The 22854-nt window shown below is 40.4% G+C and overlaps 1 protein-coding gene across 1 annotated transcript in view; it reads left to right on the top strand.

Moving 5' to 3' along the window:
- The window catches only part of igsf11 (immunoglobulin superfamily member 11), a 207726-nt gene that overhangs the window by 178407 nt on the left and 6465 nt on the right, over window positions 1–22854 (top strand). Inside the window, exons 4-5 of the mRNA XM_055226133.1 lie at window positions 20635–20842; window positions 22451–22606. Coding sequence (XP_055082108.1) covers window positions 20635–20842; window positions 22451–22606 — 364 coding nt within the window. The remainder of the gene's footprint in view (window positions 1–20634; window positions 20843–22450; window positions 22607–22854) is intronic.

A 22854-nucleotide genomic window follows, 5' to 3' on the forward strand; every position in this document is an offset into this window, starting at 1 on the left:
TAAAATTGCATAAAAAAACAAAAAACGTGAAAAAGCGAGATCGTGAAATATGAAACGTGATATAGCGAGGAGCAACTGTAAATTCCCGTTTTGTTTAAATGTGTTGGTTTTAAATGTGTTCAGTGAATGAGACTTTTTCTAACTCATTCACTCACATTCACCAGATCCTGCCCACACTTTCACTTTTACTCCCTCTTTACTCGTCCCGTCTGGCACATCTCTGCGTCGTTTCTCTCACCTCCTCTCCGCTCTGACCCGCTCTCCTCTTCCTCGTCTGCGGTTCCGTTTGACCGGTTTAAGTACAGCTGTGGGCTCCGTCCGCTCACCTGCCTCCCTCCCCTTTGAACCAACCAATCCAAATAATAAAATCATCTTCTGCACTAATTAGCGCTCGCTCACTACAGGCTCTGAACCGCAGATGTTCTCTCTTATCGCACAGAAAGAGGAAGAGGAGGCAGAGACCAGCGTCAGGCGAAGAGGCTGCTGGTCCGTGCGAACACGCCACGTTTATTTATATTTAGTGGCATCATCGTGAGCGGCGTAAGAGACGTTTGCATAATTGACGCAGCTCACTGAATTATATGTACACCTGCGGTAAAGCAGTATAAATACTGTATACACTGGTACTACATGTACTCGTGTGAATGTGAACACATGATGAGCTGGTGATCACATGATGAGCTGGTGATCACGTGATGAGCTGGTGATCACATGATGAGCTGGTGATCACATGATGAGCTGGTGATCACATGATGAGAGCTGGTGATCACATGATGAGCTGGTGATCACATGATGAGCTGGTGATCACATGATGAGCTGGTGATCACATGATGAGCTGGTGATCACGTGATGAGAGCTGGTGATCACGTGATGAGCTGGTGATCACATGATGAGCTGGTGATCACATGATGAGCTGGTGATCACATGATGAGAGCTGGTGATCAGGACAGACGTGTTTGTTCTGTGGTTCTGCAGATCATAACTGAAGATTACGTAACACTTCAGTGTATCTGTATATTGTGCATTTTCAGGACTAAAAGTGTCTGTTTTTCATAGTTGGGGCGTGGCTTATACTCAGATGAGACTTATATGTGAAATTAATCAAATATATAATTTCACGTGACATCAGAACATTCTAGCGTCCGCACGGTTTAACACGGAGCTGGAGACAGGTCTGAATTCTGTGGTGGAATTGTGTAGCTGAGCTGCAGACTGGAGATTCGTTGGTTAATAGTTCATTTCTCTGTAATCTTCTCCGTCAGGATAAACAGACAAAAGTGAAGTTATTTTTTCATGTCTCAGAAAGTGGTGTCGTTTTTCAACTCTTAAAGTCTGATCATTGTCACTTGAAAAGACGTCAAATCACAGGATTAATATTTCAGGTTTGTGGATCCAATCTCCAGCAAATAATGAAATAATGATAAAACGATTAATCGAAATGATTTGGTCTCAGATTTTGTAAAATAAATTTCCCCAAAAATGCAACTTATATGTTTTTTTTCTTCATTATTTTGCATTTTTTGGCTGGTGCGACTTATACTCCAGAAAATACTTTAACTGTATTTGACGTAGTGCAGCTTCTTTGTGCTCGTCTAATGTCACGATAAAAAGAAAGATCCAGAAAAGTCGTGCAGACGTTTCCTCATAAACGGATAAAACACTGATCTTAATCCTTCTGTAGTGAAGAAGCAGAGTGTTTTATTTATGTTTTCATTTTCTAACTTCCTGTTGGTTAAATCTAAACTTTGATTAGCTCAGTGGCTCAGTTTGTCGAGGGTTTGCCCACTGATCTGAAGGTTGGCAGTTTGAATCCCACTCTTAACAAAAACATCATCAAACCGGTTGGTGGTGCGATTCCAGCTTCCACAGATGAACACTGTTGTTGTGTCCTTGAGCAAGACACTTATCCTACCTCACCTCCAGTGTCTGTGAATGGGTGAATGGTTTTTTTGATGTAAATTGATTTGAACGCTCTATAAAAACATAATCGTTTTCCATTACGTCGTCTAAACTGTACAGAAAAATATCAAATGTAACTTAATTTTCAAAGTGTAAATTGAGGAAGTATTTAAATCTGTGTCTTATCCCATTTCTCGTATAATAAGATACTTTTTCAGTCAAAGAGAAACGGAGGGGAAGTGTCTGCTCTCGTCATAAATGTGCTCATTACTCATCAAAACTTGGTACTGCAGTATTAAGTAAACGTTTCAGATGTAGCAAAAATATGTTGGAGTTGTGTTTTGTTTCATTCTCACATGTTTGAGTCACACTTTATTATTATTCTGTAACATTTCCAAAGCTCAAAACGCGACGTTCCACCTGGTGATGTCATGAGGCTGTAGTAAAAGCCAAAAGTTAAATCTGTCACTGGATAAAAAGTTGTAGGAGTGAAGACGTTTTGCTGCTCTGTTCTTCAGTTCTGGTCAGATTACTGCTGGACACTGACTTATATCTGAAGGAGGAGATAAATGTTTTGTTTCCTTTGTTTGCTTTGGGTCTGAGGATGGAGTTATAGACGGGGGAAAAGTGATGTCTCAGGCCCTCAATCCTGTTCAAGGAAGGATTCTCTTTCCTAACAAAAATCACTTCTTTAACTCTCCTCTCAAACCATTTCTTTTCTGTAGCTCAGATCTGAACCTCACTCTCTTCAAAGGAGTGATTAGTGTGTTTGAGATGGAGAAGAACAGCAGACTGTGTCCTGAGCTGCTCTCTCTCTGTGTTGGTTCATTCTCTTATGAAGTGACTGTTTAGATTCTCAGTAGTTAGCGCCATATAAGGCAGTGTCCAGCAGGAATCTGACCAGAACTGAAGAAGAGACTTGGACGAGCAGCCAAACGTCTTCACTCCTGCAACTTTTTGTCCATTTATAGATTTAACTTTTGGCTTTTACTTTGGACGATTGAGGAAATACACAGACCTGAAGTAGTAGTTTTAAAGTTAACAGCTTTTTTTTTAACCTTTTGTTCAGCAGAAATTGACAATTCCAGCACTGAAATGATCCAAATGACTCTAGTGAAGGTGTATGGAGCACTTCCTGTATTACCACATGACATCACAAGGTGGAACAGAGCGTTTTTTTTTTCAGTTCGAGAGAAAAACTCAGCCTAAATCTGCAGGGTTTGTGTGTTAAACATGTGTGAGTGAAAGAAAACACAACTCCAGGTCTGTTTGTGACGAGGAAACTACATTTTAACTAAGACAAAAGCGTAACACGTGCCCTTTAAACACATTTATATTTCAAATCACTTCCTCCATCACCTCCACCTCTCTACAGAAGCTCACACACGTCTTAACATCTTCACGTTCATCTCTCATCTGTGTATTATCACCGCTCCCCACAGCACATGCATGAAACCTGTGCCTCCGCCGCGTCGTTACGGGTTTGACGTGAGTTCATCGAGGTGGGCCACGGGTACAAGGTCATTTCACCGGAATCCGACGTCTCCCGTGATTAAATTTGATGCTAAGCCCATTAAGAATTAACTCAACACAAGTCTGTCACCTGCTTATCCGCTCTCCCAGACCATTACATCATCACTTTATGCACCGTGTTGTTATATTGGTCTTGATTTACGGCTGAAGGCGTTAGACGCTTCTTCTTAGACGGGCTCGTTCTCTCACCCCATAACCACGATGTGTGTTTGTCACCGCGTCTTAATGTAACGCAGGACTTAAAAGCCTGTATATCATGGACTATATAATGTAAAGTGGGGAAAGTGCGGCGGGGCATCTGGAGCGTGTCAGAGGAGCTCGAGGTATCGCGGCTGACAGTCACATAAACAGACTGTGTGTTGTTTCAGCCCGAGCTCGTCTTGATCGTGTGTCTTTATAGGGACATGAAATAAAGAGGTTTTGGATTTGTCTGAGTGGTTTTAAGAGGTTGGGTGTTAAGTTGAAGTGTGGTTGGATCACAGTGACTCACAAACGGAGCTTAGCGTGCAGAAAGTAAAAGAAAGACGTGCAGAAAAGACTCGAATGTGATAAAAAGAGGAAGTATTGTTTGTAAAAAGTGGATTGTAACAGCAGGAATCAGACGTCTGCGCGGTGTTTGTGTCTAATTGGAGAAGACGACATCGATCGGAGACTCTGAAGAAGGAGTTTTGTAACACTCAAGAGCCTGGCCAATCGTGACCTTCCACCTCTTTAAAAGGACCCGCCCCCTGCCTTTCCTCGCTGCTGGATTCTGTGTCTGAACGAGATGCCGCTTGTGTTACTCTGAACTTTGAAACCGTGTAAATTTTGTGACCAACATGACTCTGACATACTGTTGTAACGACTGACAGGAGGCACCAAAGCGACAGAACTCGGGGGAAAGGTTTAACGGTGTTTATTTACAGATTTACAAAGTGCAATATGACGGTAGATCGAGCGGTGAGTTGAGAGCGGAGAGTTTGCGGTGGTCCAGGGGTAGAGCGGGAGTAGCAGAGTCTGAGCAGGGTCCAGGGAGCAGAGTCACAAAGATACGTGGACGACCCGGCGCTGAGTGTCAGGTCCTGGCTCCTCTTGTCCTCTCCAGGTGCAGATGATTGTAGATTAGCTCCAGGGGTGTATGGGAGGAGCCCAAATGTCCGGCCAGCTCCAGGCGCTGACACGGAAAGGAGGGGAGAAAGTGCAACAAAAAAAAGGGCAGGACCGACAGGGATCATGACACATACTACAAATTTGATCTTTGTGTTTAACTCTTACACTAGTTTTGTCCTTGCTGAACCTTCTTTTATAAGTTTATGGTTTCTGTAATCCTTTACCACAATATTAAAAGAGCTACTTATTATTTACCCTTTTTGCATCCCGAGTTTTGTTATTTCCTTCCCGAGTAACGGTTTGTAGATGTGTGAGGCTGGTCCACTTTGCGTCACTTCCTCGTCTGAAAAAGCGATCCTAAAGCTGTCCACGCGCCCAAAGATCATGCACGTGAATACTAGAAAAGGTTTGTGTAAGACAGAATCTCTCTGCACAGATTTGTTTGAAAGTCAAGTACTTAAGGAGAAGCTTTTTGTATGTTGTTGTGGTGAAGCTGGCCCGTAGTGATCAAATAGGAGGCAGACTCAAAAGAAATCATTAGACAAAATGTATTATCCGCATAATGGCCCCCGTGAACACAAATAATAATACATATTTACAAGTGCTCAATGAAAACTAAGCAACAAAACTTAAACAACTAAGGGAAAAGCCGCGTGTGTCCTTCTACACTGATGTCTCTCGTCTGTCTCATTAGTCCTGCTCAAATACTCCCCTGCACCGGAAGCTCCTCCCCCGGTTTACTCCATCTTTTCTCCAGGTGTTGTGTAACATTTGCATTTCCTTCAATATAAAACCATCTCTCTCTTTACTAAAGTGTTTAACTAAATAAACTATAAACACTTATATCATTGAACCAAAAATACATAAGACATTAACACAAAGAAATAAACAAACTTAAACCAGTTTCCCCTCCACATGGTCCGGCCCACGACGCCTCTCAAGTCTATAAAATGGCTGACATAGGCCACGCCCCCTCTGTGTTTGGACCATGTGGAGATGCAGGTCAGAGCATCGCTGTATTGAACTGAATTGACACATTTAACTAAATAAAATAAGTTTAAACTCACTAGTGTGTGGTGATTTAACTGATTGAAAAACTAAACTAAACAAACCCGGGACAGTTCTATTTATTTTAGTATTGAAAAGTTATTGAAAATGAACAGACATGTACAAACCAAATTATTGTACTATTAAAAAAGCGACAAAGGCCCCAGTTTGTCACAGTTGTGTGTTGGATTTTGCACTGCTAGACTTTGACAATAACGTGACAAATCCTCCCCTTAGGTCAGAAACGCCAAGAAAATGTGTTTTTCCTTATAATTTCTCCATGTTTTGTCTCTTACATGTCCACCAATGTGATTCAACACCAGTTTGTCTTTAATATGACCAACATCCACGTAAATCGCTGCTCGTTTAGTGTCTTGCGTTGGTGTAGTTTGGCCCGTTTAACCTTTAAGCCTATTACTGTAGTTTTTCAAAGGTCTGTTTACATTCATTACCTGAGATTACACACCGTGGCTATAGATACAGTAGACGTGTATCCTGAGCTTTACCTGTGTCCTCGTGCCGTGTTTTCCGTGATAATCTGTCCATCAGACTGTATTGTGATTACATGAGCTGACCTCTCCTCCGCAGAGCTTGTAGGTGTGATATAATCCCCCGTTTCCCCTCACACACACGCACACACACGCACACACACGCACACAAGTACACAGTCAACAATAGATTTAGTTTCACAGTTGTGCTTGATCCTCTTTAAAACCTTGATAACATTTCCGCGACAATACAAGCTCCTGCCAAAGCCGCGTAATGATATTTTGACCTTAACATGATACAACAGCGAGGAACGTGTTATATCAGTGTGTACGATCGCCACGGACTGTAAAGAAGTGACTGAGCGAGTGACGTCACAGCGTTCAGCTCCAAATGAAGCTCATGGACGCCGTAGTTGCGAGTATAGAGCCTCATTTGGATCAGAGATTTTATATATATTTAGAATTCTGACCGCAAGTATCATAGCAACCAAAGAGCCAATCAGGAGCGAGGATGTTGAAAGTAACGCCCCTTCCCGCACCGCACTATTTGTTTAGCAGGGAGCGAGCGCTTAACAACCCGTCTTTATTCTTTTATTTGTCAGGGACGGTGTACAAAAGCATTAATCTTACAAAATAAAAGACGATTTGTATCAGATTTAGCTGCTGTTTCTTTCCCTCTGCAGACTCTGTGCAGGTGAACACACAGAAAAATACACATTTCATTACAATTACATAATAATAATAACAGTTTATCATTAAGATTAGCAGGAAAATACAATAAAATATCCCCATGTTCAATGTTTCCCACAGTCCAATGTAAAATATCATTATGGGCAGGTTTTTAGAGCGAAACTGAACAAATGAACTGGACTAATATGGACACGTTTGATGATCTAAAATGGACTTTTACAGATTTCTAGTAAAATTATTCAAATCTACAGACAGTTTCAGTTTGTAGGAAGTTGATTCCACAGTTTGATGGTTTTTTAAAGAAAAGGCAGGATGTTTTTGGAGGTTTCTGTGTCTGTGACCGGGCGACAGTCGGACGAGAAGCACTTGGTCTGAAAAGTTAAAGAAAAGTCCCGCCAGACAGAGTGAAACTGTCTCACTCCTGATTCAGTTTTATTCTCACGTTTCTGTCCCTCTGACCTTCCTCAGGTGTTTTTGGAAGTTTGTGATTCCGGTTCAGACTGAGTGGATCTGGAGTTTGTTCAGAAATAAGATTAATACATTTTTTCAAAGTAGGTGGAGCTGCATTATTAATAATTTTGAATACATTTTTTAGATTTGAACACAAAATTAAATTGTCATAACTGAACATTTTATATTTACTGATATTTAATCCTGTCAAATCAAACCTGTTGCTAACGCTAACAGGAGCGACCTCGGGGACAGAAGGACCTGATTTGTCTGTTATTAATGTTCAGATCTTGATTTACAGACACAATAGTGAAATAAAAACCCCAGGATCATGTAGAGGGTTAATACGAACATTTAAGACCAGAATGAGTCTGAAGCAGCAGAGACAGAGAGAGGAGACAGTTTATTAAAAAAAAAAAAAAAAAAAACAAAAACAAAAAAAACACAACTCAAAATAACAAAAAAAAGAAAATAAAAAAATACCTCAAAATAACAAAAAATAAATAAATAAATAACTTAAAAAGAAACTAAAAATAACTAAAATAATGATAATAAAAAGCTCAAAATAACTAAAAAATAAATAAAAATAAATAAATAAACTTAAAAAATAAACGCAAAATAACAAAAAAAAATAAAAATAAATTTTAAAAAAATAAAAACCCCAGGATCATGTAGAGGGTTAATACGAACATTTAAGACCAGAATGAGTCTGACAGACACAGTTATGGACACAGTTTTTCAATAGAAAGTAAATTGGAGCCAGAAGTGCGCCCGTGGTCACTTCCTGTTTGGAACAATAACAGTAGGGAGTATTATAAAAGTTCACTGTCTCATTTAACCTTCACTTGTTGCATTGATTTAAACACAAATGTTGTTGAATACATTTTTGTACCTGTTAAAAACATGAGTAGAATTGAATCGAGATAAACGTCAGGATCAGGATCGTTCTTCTTCTCTTTGCTTTATTTTGAAACTGTGGGTCTAAATTACACAGCGACAGACAAAGATCGAACAGTCGTATTTGCAGAGTTGGAAAAGGTCAAAACAACCATAAGGAGAAGGGAATAAGGAGCGACATGTGACTTTTCAGCTGAGTGCTCGGATGCTAACGACTCTGCCAGGAAATGCAATATATGGCAGTTACTTTTTTTAAAGCTTTTGTACGTCCCAGAAGAGAAGTGGAGGTGAAGAGTGAGGAGAGACATCAGCAGACTGGCACAGATGAGGATGTATGTCGTGATTCTTGTGATTCCTCTGACTTCAGACACAATACTTTTACTGTGAACTGAAGTAAATGTACCACTATGACCTCATTATCATCACATTACATCATAATACACGTAGAATAAATACTCCAAGTCCAAACGATAATCACTAAATCCACTTAACGTTGAGCTGGAACATTTCAGGGCTCAATATTTACCGTGAGGACCTTTTCTTTGTAAAAACGTGGAGGTTTGGGGTGTTTTTTGTTGAAATACTGTGAGATTTGAGCTGTACACGGGTGAATAAGTCACTTTTACGGATAAATATCGGTACATTTAGTCATTTATTTGCTGCAGCTCAGGCCTTTTAATGAAACATTTGCTTTACTTGAGTCTTAATTAGTGACATAAAGTAGTTTCAATATCAGTATTTCTTCAGAATTTGTTATCGTGACAAGCTTATTTATTTAATTTATCTTTATTTACACAGGGGAACCTAATGAGACACATTTTTATCTATTTTTATCTATTTTTATTTGCACTCTGTAAAGCTCTTTGTGATTTTATCTGTGAAAGGTGCTATATAAATAAATTTACTTAGTTACTTTACTATGGGCTTTTGTTTCATGCAGAAATCAGGAAAAAAAACAAGTCCATATAAAACAGGAGCAGGTGTGTGGATAAAAGTTTGTTATCAGATTATTAAATTGCGATTGTGTCACTAAAGTCTCCAGTTTTGCTTTTCCTTGGAGTGTTTTTTCCATTTTTGTGACGTAAAACAGCTCAAATCCTCTTTCTCGTGTCAGTTCTGCTGCGGCTCGTCCTCAGACTCATGTGATCTGGTGTTAAATGTTCTGTATCAGTGGTTTTGAAGTCGTCTCTTTTAGATAAAGTTCACGCAGAGCTGTTCTTCTGACGGTGATGGACAACACACTTTTTCATAGAGAAACAGATGAAGTTTAAATCCATCACCTGGAATAAAACGAAGACCAGAGTGAAAGAGAAGATCCAACGGTTTCCACGTCTGTCAAAGTCCCACAGTCTGAGCTCGAGTCTGTGACCATCATCCACTTTTAATGTTTCAAAACGTCCCTCTGTGAAAAAAAAGGACATCCATGACATAAAAGAGCGAATCCTTTTATCCAGTTGTGATAATGGGCTGTCGTACAGTCACCAAACCTTTCAAATGTCACCGCTGAACCTGTGTGTTGTGTTTTTTGTGCAGTTTGTGATGTGTTAATGAGCCACAGGACACAGCGGGAACTTTTGGATTCACTCTCCGTTTAATCTGCTTCACAAAAGTACAAAACGATTTTAATATGTGCTGCTCTGTGTCGCTCCAGCTCAGACGAAAGAGAGAAGTGAATGGACCAGCACTGGTTTAGACGGAGAAATAAGAACAACAGAGCAACAAATGAGCTCAGTGTTCATTTAAACACAAGGAAATGTCATCATTTTACAGGATTATAAAAGAAACTGACCCAAAACAATTTACAAAAGGAAGATTTATAATAGAAGAAGAAGAAGAAGAAGACACACAGAAGAAGAAGAAGAAGACACACAGAAGAAGAAGACACACAGAAGAAGAAGAAGACACACAGAAGAAGAAGAAGAAGACACACAGAAGAAGAAGACACACAGAAGAAGAAGACACACAGAAGAAGAAGAAGAAGAAGAAGACACACAGAAGAAGAAGAAGAAGAAGAAGACACACAGAAGAAGAAGACACACAGAAGAAGAAGAAGAAGACACAGAAGAAGAAGAAGAAGAAGACACACAGAAGAAGAAGAAGAAGAAGAAGACACACAGAAGAAGAAGACACACAGAAGAAGAAGAAGAAGAAGAAGACACACAGAAGAAGAAGAAGAAGAAGAAGACACACAGAAGAAGAAGACACAGAAGAAGACACACAGAAGAAGTGTCTGGAGGACCGAGGCTGCACATTAAATCAAACTGTAGTAAATATATGAACCATTACACGTGGACGATCTTCTCTCTTCTTCGCCCTTCTTCGCTCTTCTTCGCTCTTCTTCGCCCTTCTTCGCTCTTCTTCGCTCTTCTTTGCTCTTCTTCGCTCTTTTTTCGCTCTTCTTCGCCCTTCTTTGCTCTTCTTCGCTCTTCTTATCTCTTCTTCGTTCTTCTTCTCTCTTCTTCGCTCTTCTTCGCTCTTTTTCGTTCTTCTTCGCTCTTCTTCTCTCTTCTTCGCTCTTCTTCGCTCTTCTTCGCTCTTCTTATCTCTTCTTATCTCTTCTTCGCTCTTTTTCGCTCTTCTTCGCCCTTCTTTGCTCTTCTTCGCTCTTCTTATCTCTTCTTCGCTCTTCTTCACTCTTCTTCGTTCTTCTTCGCTCTTCTTATCTCTTCTACGCCCTTCTTCGCTCTTTTTCGCTCTTCTTCACTCTTCTTCACTCTTTGCTCTTTTTCGCTCTTCTTCGCTCTTCTTCGCTCTTCTTCGCTCTTCTTCGCTCTTCTTCGCTCTTCTTCTCTCTTCTTCGCTCTTCTTCGCTCTTCTTCGCTCTTCTTATCTCTTCTTATCTCTTCTTCGCTCTTTTTCGCTCTTCTTCGCCCTTCTTTGCTCTTCTTCGCTCTTCTTATCTCTTCTTCGCTCTTCTTCACTCTTCTTCGTTCTTCTTCGCTCTTCTTATCTCTTCTACGCCCTTCTTCGCTCTTTTTCGCTCTTCTTCACTCTTCTTCACTCTTTGCTCTTTTTCGCTCTTCTTCGCTCTTCTTCGCTCTTCTTCGCTCTTCTTCGCTCTTCTTCGCTCTTCTTCTCTCTTCTTCGCTCTTCTTCGCTCTTTTTCGCCCCTCTTCGCTCTTCTTTGCTCTTCTTCGTTCTTCTTCTCTCTTCTTCTCTCTTCTTCGCCCTTCTTCGTTCTTCTTCGTTCTCCTTTGCTCTTCTTTGCTCTTCTTCCCTCTTCTTCGCTCCTCTTCGCTCCTCTTCCCTCTTCTTCGCTCTTCTTCGCTCTTCGTTCTTCTTCGCTCTTCGTTCTTCTTCCCTCTTCTTCTCTCTTCTTTGCTCTTCTTCGCTCTTCTTCGTTCTTCTTCGTTCTTCTTCGCTCCTCTTCCCTCTTCTTCATTCTTCTTCGCTCTTCTTCCCTCTTCTTCGCTCTTCTTCGCTCTTCTTCCCTCTTCTTCCCTCTTCTTCGCTGAAAGAGTAGGTTCAGTCAGGGTGACAGTTTGCAGAGGGTGTTTGTGGCGACTTATTGTAACAGAATTCCAGTCCACTGCTCTGATCTTTTATCTTTTATTACTCTAACGTGATCCTCCATCGATCGCTTCACATCATGAACTCTCTTTATTTGCTTGACCTTACTCTAGGGACGGACTTCTGCGCCGTCAGCAGCTGCACCAGCTCATTTCAGCTGCTCTTGTTTTAGGGTCTTTTCTCAATATTGAAACTTAATATTCCTGAAACAGTGTGTTCTGCTCCAGTGAGTTCACATCATCTCGTTTTGTGCAGGTGTTCTCTCTGTGAGCTAAGTGGAGCTAACAGAGCAGCAAAACAGTAACAATATCCCACCAAAACAGGGATTTCTGCATTAAATGAAATAAAAGCATCTTAACTGTTTGTAATTGGACACGTTGTGCTGCAAAGTGTAGAGTCACTTTGTTAGATTAAATAAAAAGGAGGTGTTTTGGTTTTAAATGAGGGATTTTTCTTCCCTTTTTGCAAATAATATGTTTATACATGTAGCTAATGTGTCACTTTAACAAAAAAAAAGGTTCAAAAAGAAAATATATACACACACACACACACACACACAGACACACACAAACACAATATGTCTGCATTTATTGTCAAAATTAATCACAAGCAAAATTGAAATTTGAATAGACGCATTAAGCAAATCATTTTATTTATTTATATGTTTTTTTTTATTTAATACACATTTATTTGTATTTATATCTATTTATTTATATTTATTATGTATATTTATTTATTATTTTTTTATTTAGAGCACATGTATCAAGAACACTTTTTTTATTTTTTTATTTTTTTTTGTTTAAGCTAAAAAAAAAGTGAAAAGAAAAAAAACGTATTAAATCCCACCCCTGTCTTCCATTAGGACATAAATTCAATTGTTTAAACTTCCTATTGAGCGGAAAATCACTAAAACTGCTCATTCTAAAGCACCGAAATGTTCCCATATTCTCAAAATATAAATAAAGTATTAACCCTGTGTTTATCTGCACAGAATGGTCTGAAATTCACGTGATTCTTGTTTTAGTTTGTTTATTTTTCTGTCTTTTTGTCTCTTCTCCTGAACTTTGAACAGAATCCTTTTATTAAAACATAAACTCTAAATCGAATGACAGTTTCAGATATTTGTCCTGTGTTTTATCCTGGAGTTTCAGTTTCTTTAGCAGCTTCAGTCGAGCAGCTTCATTTATGATCACGTATCGTATTTACCACATCTGGATTTACATAACTCCGCCTCCGCCGCAGACTAAACGCAGAGATGGGATTGATGCGGTAAAACGGAGCACGTGTCGTATTGTTCCGTCCTCAGAGGATTGGAGCAGATAACAGAAATGAAGCGAGTCGAGGCTTTAGCGCTTTATTTGGGCTTTATTTGAAAAGAAGGACTCGCCAAAAGCGTCTCTAGGGTCAATCAGATCTGAGCGCCGTGATCCATAAAACCTACGGCGGCTCGTTGGGACATCTGTTCAGTGTGGAGTGTAAAGTTTTACTCAGACTCAGGGCGACGCTCGTTGGATTTTTCTGACATTGTGATTACGATTCAATTTGTGGTTTGTTTTAACGGTCGGATTCTGTTCAAAGTGTGAATTTTAGACACGTCCAGGAGCGTTAACGTTTACGAGAACTAAAATATGAACTGCTAAACTAAAATAAGAATCGTGTGTTTGTTTGGGTCGAAAACCAGGGGCGGAGTCAGGGGGGGCCGGAGGGGGCACGAGCAGAGCCCCCCACACAGCTCCTCTAAACTTTACTCAGACTTAACTCACTTTTATAGCACGATTTGGACTAAAAATGTACAGTCAAGTGTCTTAATAAATACAACAAGTCACTCTGGAGATGATAAATCAGGTTATAAACGACTGAGGAGTGAACGTCTTATTTATTATCAACGAAAAGCTCTTAAAATCAGGCATTCAATCAGAGAAATAAACTCAGGAACAGGGGGTTAATGCAGAAATGTGAAAAGACAGAGCAGAGGGAGCATGTGTGGACGACGCTCGGCTGATTAACAAAACGAGAGGCAGCTGCAGGAAAAACAGGAGGAAACAGAAGAAGGACCAGAGCTGGACTAAAAGAAACATGAAAACAGGAAGAAATGTGACGACAGAGTTCAAAATGACGCTAAATAATTTGATTTTATAACTTAAATTTCACTTGAATGACTTTAAAACAGTGAAACAAACAGGAGGTGGGGGCACGCTCCGCTGTTAAAATAGTTAAAATGAACGTAAAACCTTTAAGGACTGAGCACATTATAGAGCCCTGTAACTCACCTAGACTTTTATTCTTTTTTGAGCCATAAAAATCATGTTAAAGGAGGTATCACCCTGTAATTTTGCCCTTTTTTCACACAACTACCTCCATTTTACACACGCCGCTGTGTTTATCCTTTGATGCGTCGAATAACTGACTCCTGCGCTCTGATTGGTCGTCTTCGAGGGTGACGTCAGCTCATTACTGCGATGACAGTGACATATTTAAAGAGCCTCGTGTCTGTGCTTTGAGACGACGTTTGAATTTACATGAAGCACGATTGTTTGCAGAGTTACGTTAATGGAAAGTCCACAACCGCAAAACTATTGGCGGCGAACGCATCTGACGCTATAGGGTTAAACTTAGCACCTCCTTCGCTCATAAAACCAAAAATGTCCAGTTCTAAACCACAGAATTTACAGAGTTTTTTTACTTTTTTTTAAATTATAAGACAGAATATTTTGTGGTTTGCAGCAAAATAACGTCACAAATTGCAAAGTTTGTGTCCAGTTTGATTCAATCGCTCTGAATGTCGCCGCCCTAACTCTGGTATTTAGTATTTTGGAGGATTTTGCGTAGCGACGTGGCGGAGGTTTAACACGGGGCCAGCGACGCACAGTCCAGCAGAGATCTTAGGGCGAGCTGCCATCTGAAGTGCAGCCATGACCTCCTTTCACCGGGCACGGCGGCACAGCCAAGCCGATCATGTGAGAGAGACGAGAGATGGCGGCGTCGATGTGAGCGAACGCGGCGGACACGGGGGCTAAATATGTCACGCACTGGACGCACGAAGGGGGTAAAGCGGTACACGGAAAAAACGAAGACGGGAGATTTGTACGGTATAAATACGACGGGTTTCAAATGCCAGAAAATAATAAAAAAAAATCACCAAAGAATCCATAAAAACATCACTAAAGACTAAAACAGCTCTATATTTAAAGCCGCACTGTGGGGATTTTCTGCTTGTTTCCATGGATACTAGCATTTCATTTATCATTTATCTGCTGGAGGTCAGATCTGTGGAGAGATGGCCCCACTCGGACTAAAAATGCAGCTGTTTGAGGTCGTTTGAAATCAAATTATTAAAACACCCGCAATCAAATAAATGCTCGATGCCGTCTGTTTAATGCCATACTGCGGAACTTTACACGCACAGAGGACTCCTGAAGACCTGCAGAGGTTGGGCCAGTGCCATATTGTGCGTAAATCTTCCCAGTTGGTGATGCGATGTTGAAAAACGTGACCTATAATTGCTGGGTCACATTAGTTTAAGCCAGAACTCATCAAAGTTTAAGCTTCAATTTGATCTCGCACTGATCCACTTTTATTCTGTGTTGCGTGAAAAAAGACGGTTGTTCGGGCGTTGTTATGGCGACAGAAATCCCAGGTCATAGATTTGGATAAAACATCAAAACGGGCAAAAGGAAAAGCGCTAATGCTACTCTGAAAGAAATCCCACAGGGGTTTGTAAGCTGATTGCTCTAATACCAAATATTGATTTAACATATGACCTTTATCACTAAATATTACAGCGACACACGTTTATCTCACACCACGGCCCGTGTTCAGAAGTGGGACGGGTCTCCAAAGGGCCGTTAACACCAGAGTTTAAGGCGACGTCCAACGAGACAGACATGATAAATGAGAAAAACACACTCAGCACAATCCAGTCTGACTGAGGGGGGTTTATTTTAGGGAGAAATGGAACAATGTGGTTTGTTTTTTTCTACAGTAAAACACATTTGACTTTATTCATCATTATCTACAACAACAAACAGACAAGTGCAGCACAACTCGTACACACAGTAATTCAAAGTTTTTTAAGGAATAAGAAGGACATTAAATCACAACACAACAAATAAAACATAAATAATCACAAATAATCATCGTGAAATGAACATTAAAGGAGAAAATGCAGAATAAAAGCCACAGTCACATGGAGATAGAACAGTTTGAGTCTGGATTTAAACATTGACATTGTCTGGTTTAGTCCTGGTTTAGTCCTGGTTTAGTCCTTTTTTAGTCCCGGTCTAGTCCCGGTTTAGTCCCGGTCTAGTCCCGGTCTAGTCCCGGTTTAGTCCCGGTTTAGCCCCGGTTTCGTCCCGGTTTAGTCCCGATTTAGACCTGGTTTAGACCTGGTTTAGTTCTGGTTTAGACCTGGTTTAGACCTGGTTTCGTCCCGGTTTCGTCCCAGTTTCGTCCTGGTTTAGTCCTGGTTTAGTCCCGATTTAGACCTGGTTTAGTCCTGGTTTAGTCCCGGTCTAGTCCTGGTTTAGTCCTGGTTTAGACCTGGTTTAGTCCTGGTTTAGTCCCGGTCTAGTCCTGGTTTAGACCTGGTTTAGACCTGGTTTAGTCCTGGTTTAGTCCTGGTTTAGTCCTGGTTTAGTCCCGGTTTAGTCCCGCTTTTGTCCTGGTTTCGTCCCAGTTTAGTCCTGGTTTAGTCCTGGTTTAGTCCTGGTTTAGTCCTGGTTTAGTCCCGGTTTAGTCCTGGTTGGTTCATGTGGCTCTAACGTATCAGAATATTAAGGAGCATAAATAAATAAAATTCCTTTTAAAACCTTTTTTTTAAGTTAAAATGTGATTCTGTTGTGACTTTATATAAAACTCAAAGTCCTTTTCTCTTTTCCCTCTGTGCTGATGAAGTACATGTGTCATGTTGTGGATACATTTCTATGGCCTGTAGTAGATGAGCACGTCCTTGTTGTTTATTCACTTTACTCTTTTATTTACTCTTTATGATCCTTGTGTCTTTTCTAACTGGAGGTTGTCGTGTCTGGAGTGGGTCCAGTCACAGGAGCTGATCAGACAAACAGCCTTTCACTGTCACCTGGATCTGTCTCAATATTTTAAAAATCTGTTTAAAAGGAGGTTTATTTGCTCTGATCATGTTAAACTGAGCTGACAGAGCCGCTTAAATACACTTTTGTAAATCTAGAATATATATAACAGAAATAATATGTTTGAATAGGGTCAAATATAAACACGGCACATTGTGAAGTGAAAGTATAAAATATAAATCTCCTCTTGTATTTATGTCTGTAACAGTTTTATTCCAATCACAGTCTGGACATTTCAGCCTCGTTTATCTGTAAAATGATCCGGCTCTTTGTCCGATGCTTCAGTTTGGCCTGGTTTGAGTCAGACTTTTAGCTCAGACAATAAGTGAAATCAAAGGTCCCTCTAATCCTGGTTCATTCATGCACACGACGCACACACTGCACACACACTCTGCACACACACACACTACACACACACACACACACACACACTCTACACACTGAGCGCTGCAGTGTGATGCTGCTCATTGATTGGATCACTTTCACACAGTGCAGATTATATTGTGTCATCAGCCTGTGACTGTCAAAGAGGGAAAAGAGGCCAAGCTAACGGCGGCTAACGGCGGCTAACGACGGCTAACGGCGGCTAACGACGGCTAACGGCGGCTAACGACGGCTAACGACACTGGAGGTGCAGAGACAAGAAGCTTCTGTTTGTCACATTCAAGATTTTAAGTTGAGCAGAAACAGCAGGAGGAAAACTCTGTGGGACACTGTGGGGCTTCTCTCCATGTGGGTCATTTCCCTGCAAAGTTCCTCAATATGGCATTAAACAGACAGTATCCAGCATTTATTTAATGGCTGGTGTTTTTATTTGCTTTCAAACGACCTGAGGGGGGCGATCTCTCCACAGATCTGACCTGTAACGTGGACCGGTGCCTCTCTCAGATAAATAAATGAAATGTCCGTGTCCATGGAAACAGGCCGGAGGAAAACAGCAGAAAAGTCACAGTTTTTCATAAGGTTTTCAGTAAATAACAGTTGTGCATGTGAGTTTGAACAATCACAACACTTTTTAAAACTATGACGACTGAGTTTTTTAGAAGAAGAATTAAATTTAATTACACTTTTATCCTCAAAACACTGACATTTTACACAGTGATGGAACAACAACTCAATTTTGTTACTACTTTTTGTAAAACTACAGATATTGGAGCAAAAAAAAAAAATCTCAAGTAAAAGTCAAAGTTTCACATAAAAAATCCACTTAAAGTATTAAAAAAGTGAAGTAAATGGGTATTTAAGTACATTTTTTAAAGTATTTCACACAGATTTAGAGTTTTGAGCTGCAGACGTGTGGATTTGACAAAGATTTGTGCTGAATTGTGTTGAACAGAGTCATGATCCCAGTCTGTCCTGTGTCCTGTCCTGCGTTCTGTCCTGCGTCCCCTGTCCTGCGTTCTGCGTCCTGTCCTGTGTCCTGTCCTGCTTTCTGTCCTGCGTTCTGTCCTGTGTCCTGCGTCCCGTCCTGCATCCTGTCCTGTTTTCTGTCCTGCGTCCTGTCCCGCGTCCTGTCCCGCGTTCTGTCCCGTGTTCTGTCCCGCGTTCTGTCCCGCGTCCCGTCCCGCGTCCCGTCCCGCGTCCCGTCCCGCGTCCCGTCCCGCGTCCCGTCCCGCGTCCCGTCCCGCGTCCTGTCCCGTGTCCTGTCCTGTGTCCTGTCCTGCATCCCGTCCTGTTTCCTCCTTCTGTGTCAGAGTCTGGACGTGGGCGGAGACTCAGGCTCTTCTCACCTGCAACTAATGAACAAACAAACTGCACCTGGAGGACAAAGGGACAGAGACTGGACACTCAGGACAGGACAGACTGGGATCATAAACAGATACAGTTGGAGCTGTTTTTATTACTATATTTTTAGTCATTTTTGTTTCAGCTTTTTCTGCAGGTCTCAAACAATAATGAAAAATACTTTTACTTTTCATGTACTGAAGCAAAAGTACAACATATCCACTTTTTACTCAAGTACACGTTTTAGGTATCTGTACTTATGTATAGTACTTTACATGCAGTAGTGGAACATAATGAAGTAAAAGCAGTAAAGTTCTGACCTCACAGAGCACGATGAGTTTGGGAAATACAGTTTTTCTCATATGAAAAGTTTAATTTCTCGAACTTTATCCTCACAGGGACTAAATGTGACGTTTATTGTAACTGTTCAAAACCAAATTCTAGCTCAGATTTTACCCAGTGACTCCAGCGTTTGCAGAGACATAAAGTTAAATAATCTCTGTACATCGTGGACGCAGACCCAGCCCCTCGTACAGGAGCCTCTATTCATCTGCACAAAGGACGACAAAGCTTCACTCAGGAAATTGCAGGCGGGTGATTATAAAACGCGTCAGTAGAGGGCGCACACGCACATTTCCGCACACATGCACCGGTTGTTTTGCAGGCTGGTGCTTTGAACGCTTCAATGAGGGGTCTTTTCACCAAACTGAATAGCCCCTCTGATTTCCTCGTCCTGTGTGCGGCCTGGGAAATGTGTGTGTGTGTGTGTGTGTGTGTGTGTGTGTGTGTGTGTGTCCTCTTCATCTTTTGTTTGAGGCCAGCTGAGGGTGAGAGCCGTTTTGCATGTGGGTCGCTCGCACAAAAGAGCCGCTCGGGCTAATTTTGTTACCAGGCGATGGCTTTTGAAACAAACCAGTCGCTCTCCGTTTCAGTCGGTGTCAAACTTGTTTAACGTCCAGAGATCAGCGTCTTTCAGGCAGAGAAGAGTTTGTCAAAGCTGAAAATGAAGGATTTTTTTTTGCAATTTACGTTTACAAAGTGTTTCTGTGCACAGTCCTGAAGCATCTCCAGAGAGAAAACTGGAACATAAACTGATAAAATAATGAAGTAGCTGCGTTTGTGTCGGTCTAAACTACATCCGCCATGAGACTTTTCCATAAAAACACATGATATTTAGTTATTTTATCTAAATAACTGGAGCTTGTTGTGATGTGAAAACTGCTGCAGCTCAAAGTGTGATTAACTGTACATCCCTAAAACTGATATTTTATGCAATACTAACATTAAACATTAAAATAAATCTAAATGTGCCTCTGGGCCACCGTACGCAGCAATATTTTATTTATTTTTACGCAGGACAAGAAAGATTTTTGTGTTTTTCTGCTACAAAGGCGAAAATGGCTCAGTTCCAGTTCCCATCTCCCACTGATGAATACTGCCGTTGTGTCTTTGGGCAAGACACTTAACCCCCGTCACCCCCAGAGTCTGTTTACACTGAAGTATGAATGTGTGAGTGTGTAAAAATGTGACTATTTGCCATTTACTTGTAGTTTTTCTGTCAAAGAGCACAAAAGAACATCAGAATGATCCATTATTCTTTGTTTTATTCGGTATTTATGGGAATCAGCGTCTTGTTACATGGAATTTGACCATTTTTCCTCATTTGAAAGACATAATATTAAGTTTTAAAATGTGTCTCACTCCGGTAACAGTCTTAATTTATCTGAAACCCATGAATAAATGTCCTGTACCATCACGTTAAATCCACATCTCCACCATCATCATCTCCCCTCCGCCCGACTCCCTGAGCATCTCCATGTTGCTCCTCTGATACTTTTACACTGATACTTCTTGGATTCTGCTTCTGGACTCAGGCTGTAGTTTGTATGTTTGGAAGTTGACGTGTTTTTGAATAATGCAAACCATTTAGAGGAGGCTTTTATCTAAAGAGCACAGACGTCGTAGCACAGAGGCACTTTTAGATTGTCTCTGTGGATTATTCAGTGAAGTAGAAATAGATACTTTCAAATCAAAGGTTTTTAGTGTTTCCTCTGTCTGTTCAGTGTCTTTAAAGTCTGTTCATGTCTCTGTCCATGTAGAACAAACCCCTGTGAGTCATTTAGCAGGATAAAGTCTCCCTCTAGTGGCAGATGGTGGTAACACACTCTTAACAAAACTATAAAAGACACATTTTTAATCTGTTTTTCTGTTTAATCCAGGTGATAATCTACCAGAACGGGCAGGTGTTCCCCGTCTCCAACCAGCTCAAAGGTCGTGTGGGTTTTTCGGTCGTCATGCCCAGCACAAGTGCCTCCATCATCATCAACAACACTCAGCTGTCGGACACGGGGACGTACCAGTGCCTGGTCAACAACTTCCCCGACGGAGGAGGACGCAACATCGGGGTCGTGGGGCTCACCGTCCTGGGTACATGAGATAAATTAAAAAAAAAAAAAAAAAAAAAAGCGTTTGTAATATATGTATTTTATTGTTTTACAGCAGTAGTTACATTCAGAGATAAACATTTCCACAGAGTATTTCCAAAGAGGGGCACAAATCATGAACATTTATTATTATTATTATTATTATTATTTTATTTATTTATTTATTTATTTATTTATTTATTTATTTATTTATTTATTTATTTATTTATTTATTTATTTATTTTTTAAGCGCATTATAAAGATGCACTCTGTAACTTTCCTGGTGGGTAGAGCTTTGCCTTTGTGACACTTATTCCACAGTATCACACTTTGGCACTGAGATGATCTACTTCACATTTATTTTGTTTTGTTGTTTTTACTGGTCAAAAATATCTTGAAAAACAAACATTCTTGCTGTGGGAGTGTGGCCTCTCCACAGATCTGACCTGTAACTTGGCCGTATATAACTAATGCCACACTGTTGAACATTTCAGACCACACAATAACGACTCCATGGAAACAAACTGGTTGCAGATCCTCCAGTAGATGAGTTACATACTGCAGCATTAAGGATTTTAATCTCTCTTCAGTTTTTTTCCTTTTCTAAATTATTTTAACTTAATTTTTTTTGTTGAACTTCTTCTTTTTTTTTACTCCTAAACTCCTAAATTATTGTAACTTATTTTTATTTTTATTTTTTTACTCCTAAATTACTGTATTATTATTATTTTATTTATTTTTTTTGCTTTTGTTTTTTACTCCTAAACTCCTAAATTACTGTAACTTATTTTTATTTATTTATTTATTTTACTCCTAAATTACTGTATTATTATTATTTTATTTATTTTTTTATTTTTATTTTTTGCTTTTGTTTTTTACTCCTAAACTCCTAAATTACTGTAACTCATTTTTATTTATTTATTTTTTTAAACTCCAAAATTATTGTATTATTATTTTATTTATTTATTTATTTATTTTTTTTGGCTTTTGTTTTTTACTCCTAAATTACTTATTTTAGTTTTTTGTTTTTTTTAGACATACCTCTATTTGACAGCGCAGCAGCACATTTTTCTGCCCATAATTATAAAGTTTAAAAGTACAGACAGTATTTTCCAGTGTGTTTAACATGAGCAGAGTCAGATTAGACTGAGAGGAACATTCTGTGCTTTTCTGTCATAAACGAATCTAAAACCTTCACACGTTAAACATATTTACTGCATTTTTAGTATTTCACAGATAGAAAACACTCACAAAGTTAAAGCCTTTTAGCAAATGACCAGAGATTGATTGTTTGATTAATAAAAGCTCTTAATGTTCAATATTCAAAGGTAAAAGCAAATAAACATCATTTAAGTATGGATGGACTTCACTTTCCTGTTACCCGGTGCCATTTTGAGGACAGTCGACTCCAAACACATAACATTTTGCTTTGAATTGTTAATTTCTATGGTTACGGTCCTCACTTTTCATCATTTTGATATCCAGCGTTTCGGGGCCCATTCAAAATCATCGGTTGCCATGGAAACTGTGCTCATTTTGTTGATCGCAGAAGTAGAAAAAGCCGTTGGCGTGTGTCGCCCGCTGACCGCTCCTCTCTCTCTCCATCTGCCAGTGCCCCCGTCGGCGCCGGCGTGTCGCATCCAGGGCGCCCTCGACGTCGGCAGTGACATCACGTTGTTCTGCAGCTCAGAGGAAGCCATCCCCACGCCGTCGTACTCCTGGGAGAAGGTCGACGCCCTCCCAAAACTGCCCCACAACGCCATGCAAGGTACTACACACAGGCTGGCCATCGGCGTGCCCCTTTGCCCGACCTTCGCCGGTAAATCACACACGTGAGAAATGATAACGGGTCATCTCCACTTCCTGTCCAAGCCCCGCCCACCCGCTGACCCCTGACCCTGCGGGGTGACGCGTGGTGAAGTGTTTGTGACTCAGTGAATAATATCAGTGTCGAACTTACGCTGAAAACTGAGCCGTGAGGACGAGAGCGTTTGGTTTTTCAGCGTCGGTTCGCGC

The sequence above is a fragment of the Periophthalmus magnuspinnatus genome, chromosome 13 (assembly GCF_009829125.3).
Source record: "Periophthalmus magnuspinnatus isolate fPerMag1 chromosome 13, fPerMag1.2.pri, whole genome shotgun sequence".
Classification (NCBI taxonomy): Eukaryota; Metazoa; Chordata; class Actinopteri; order Gobiiformes; family Gobiidae; genus Periophthalmus; species Periophthalmus magnuspinnatus.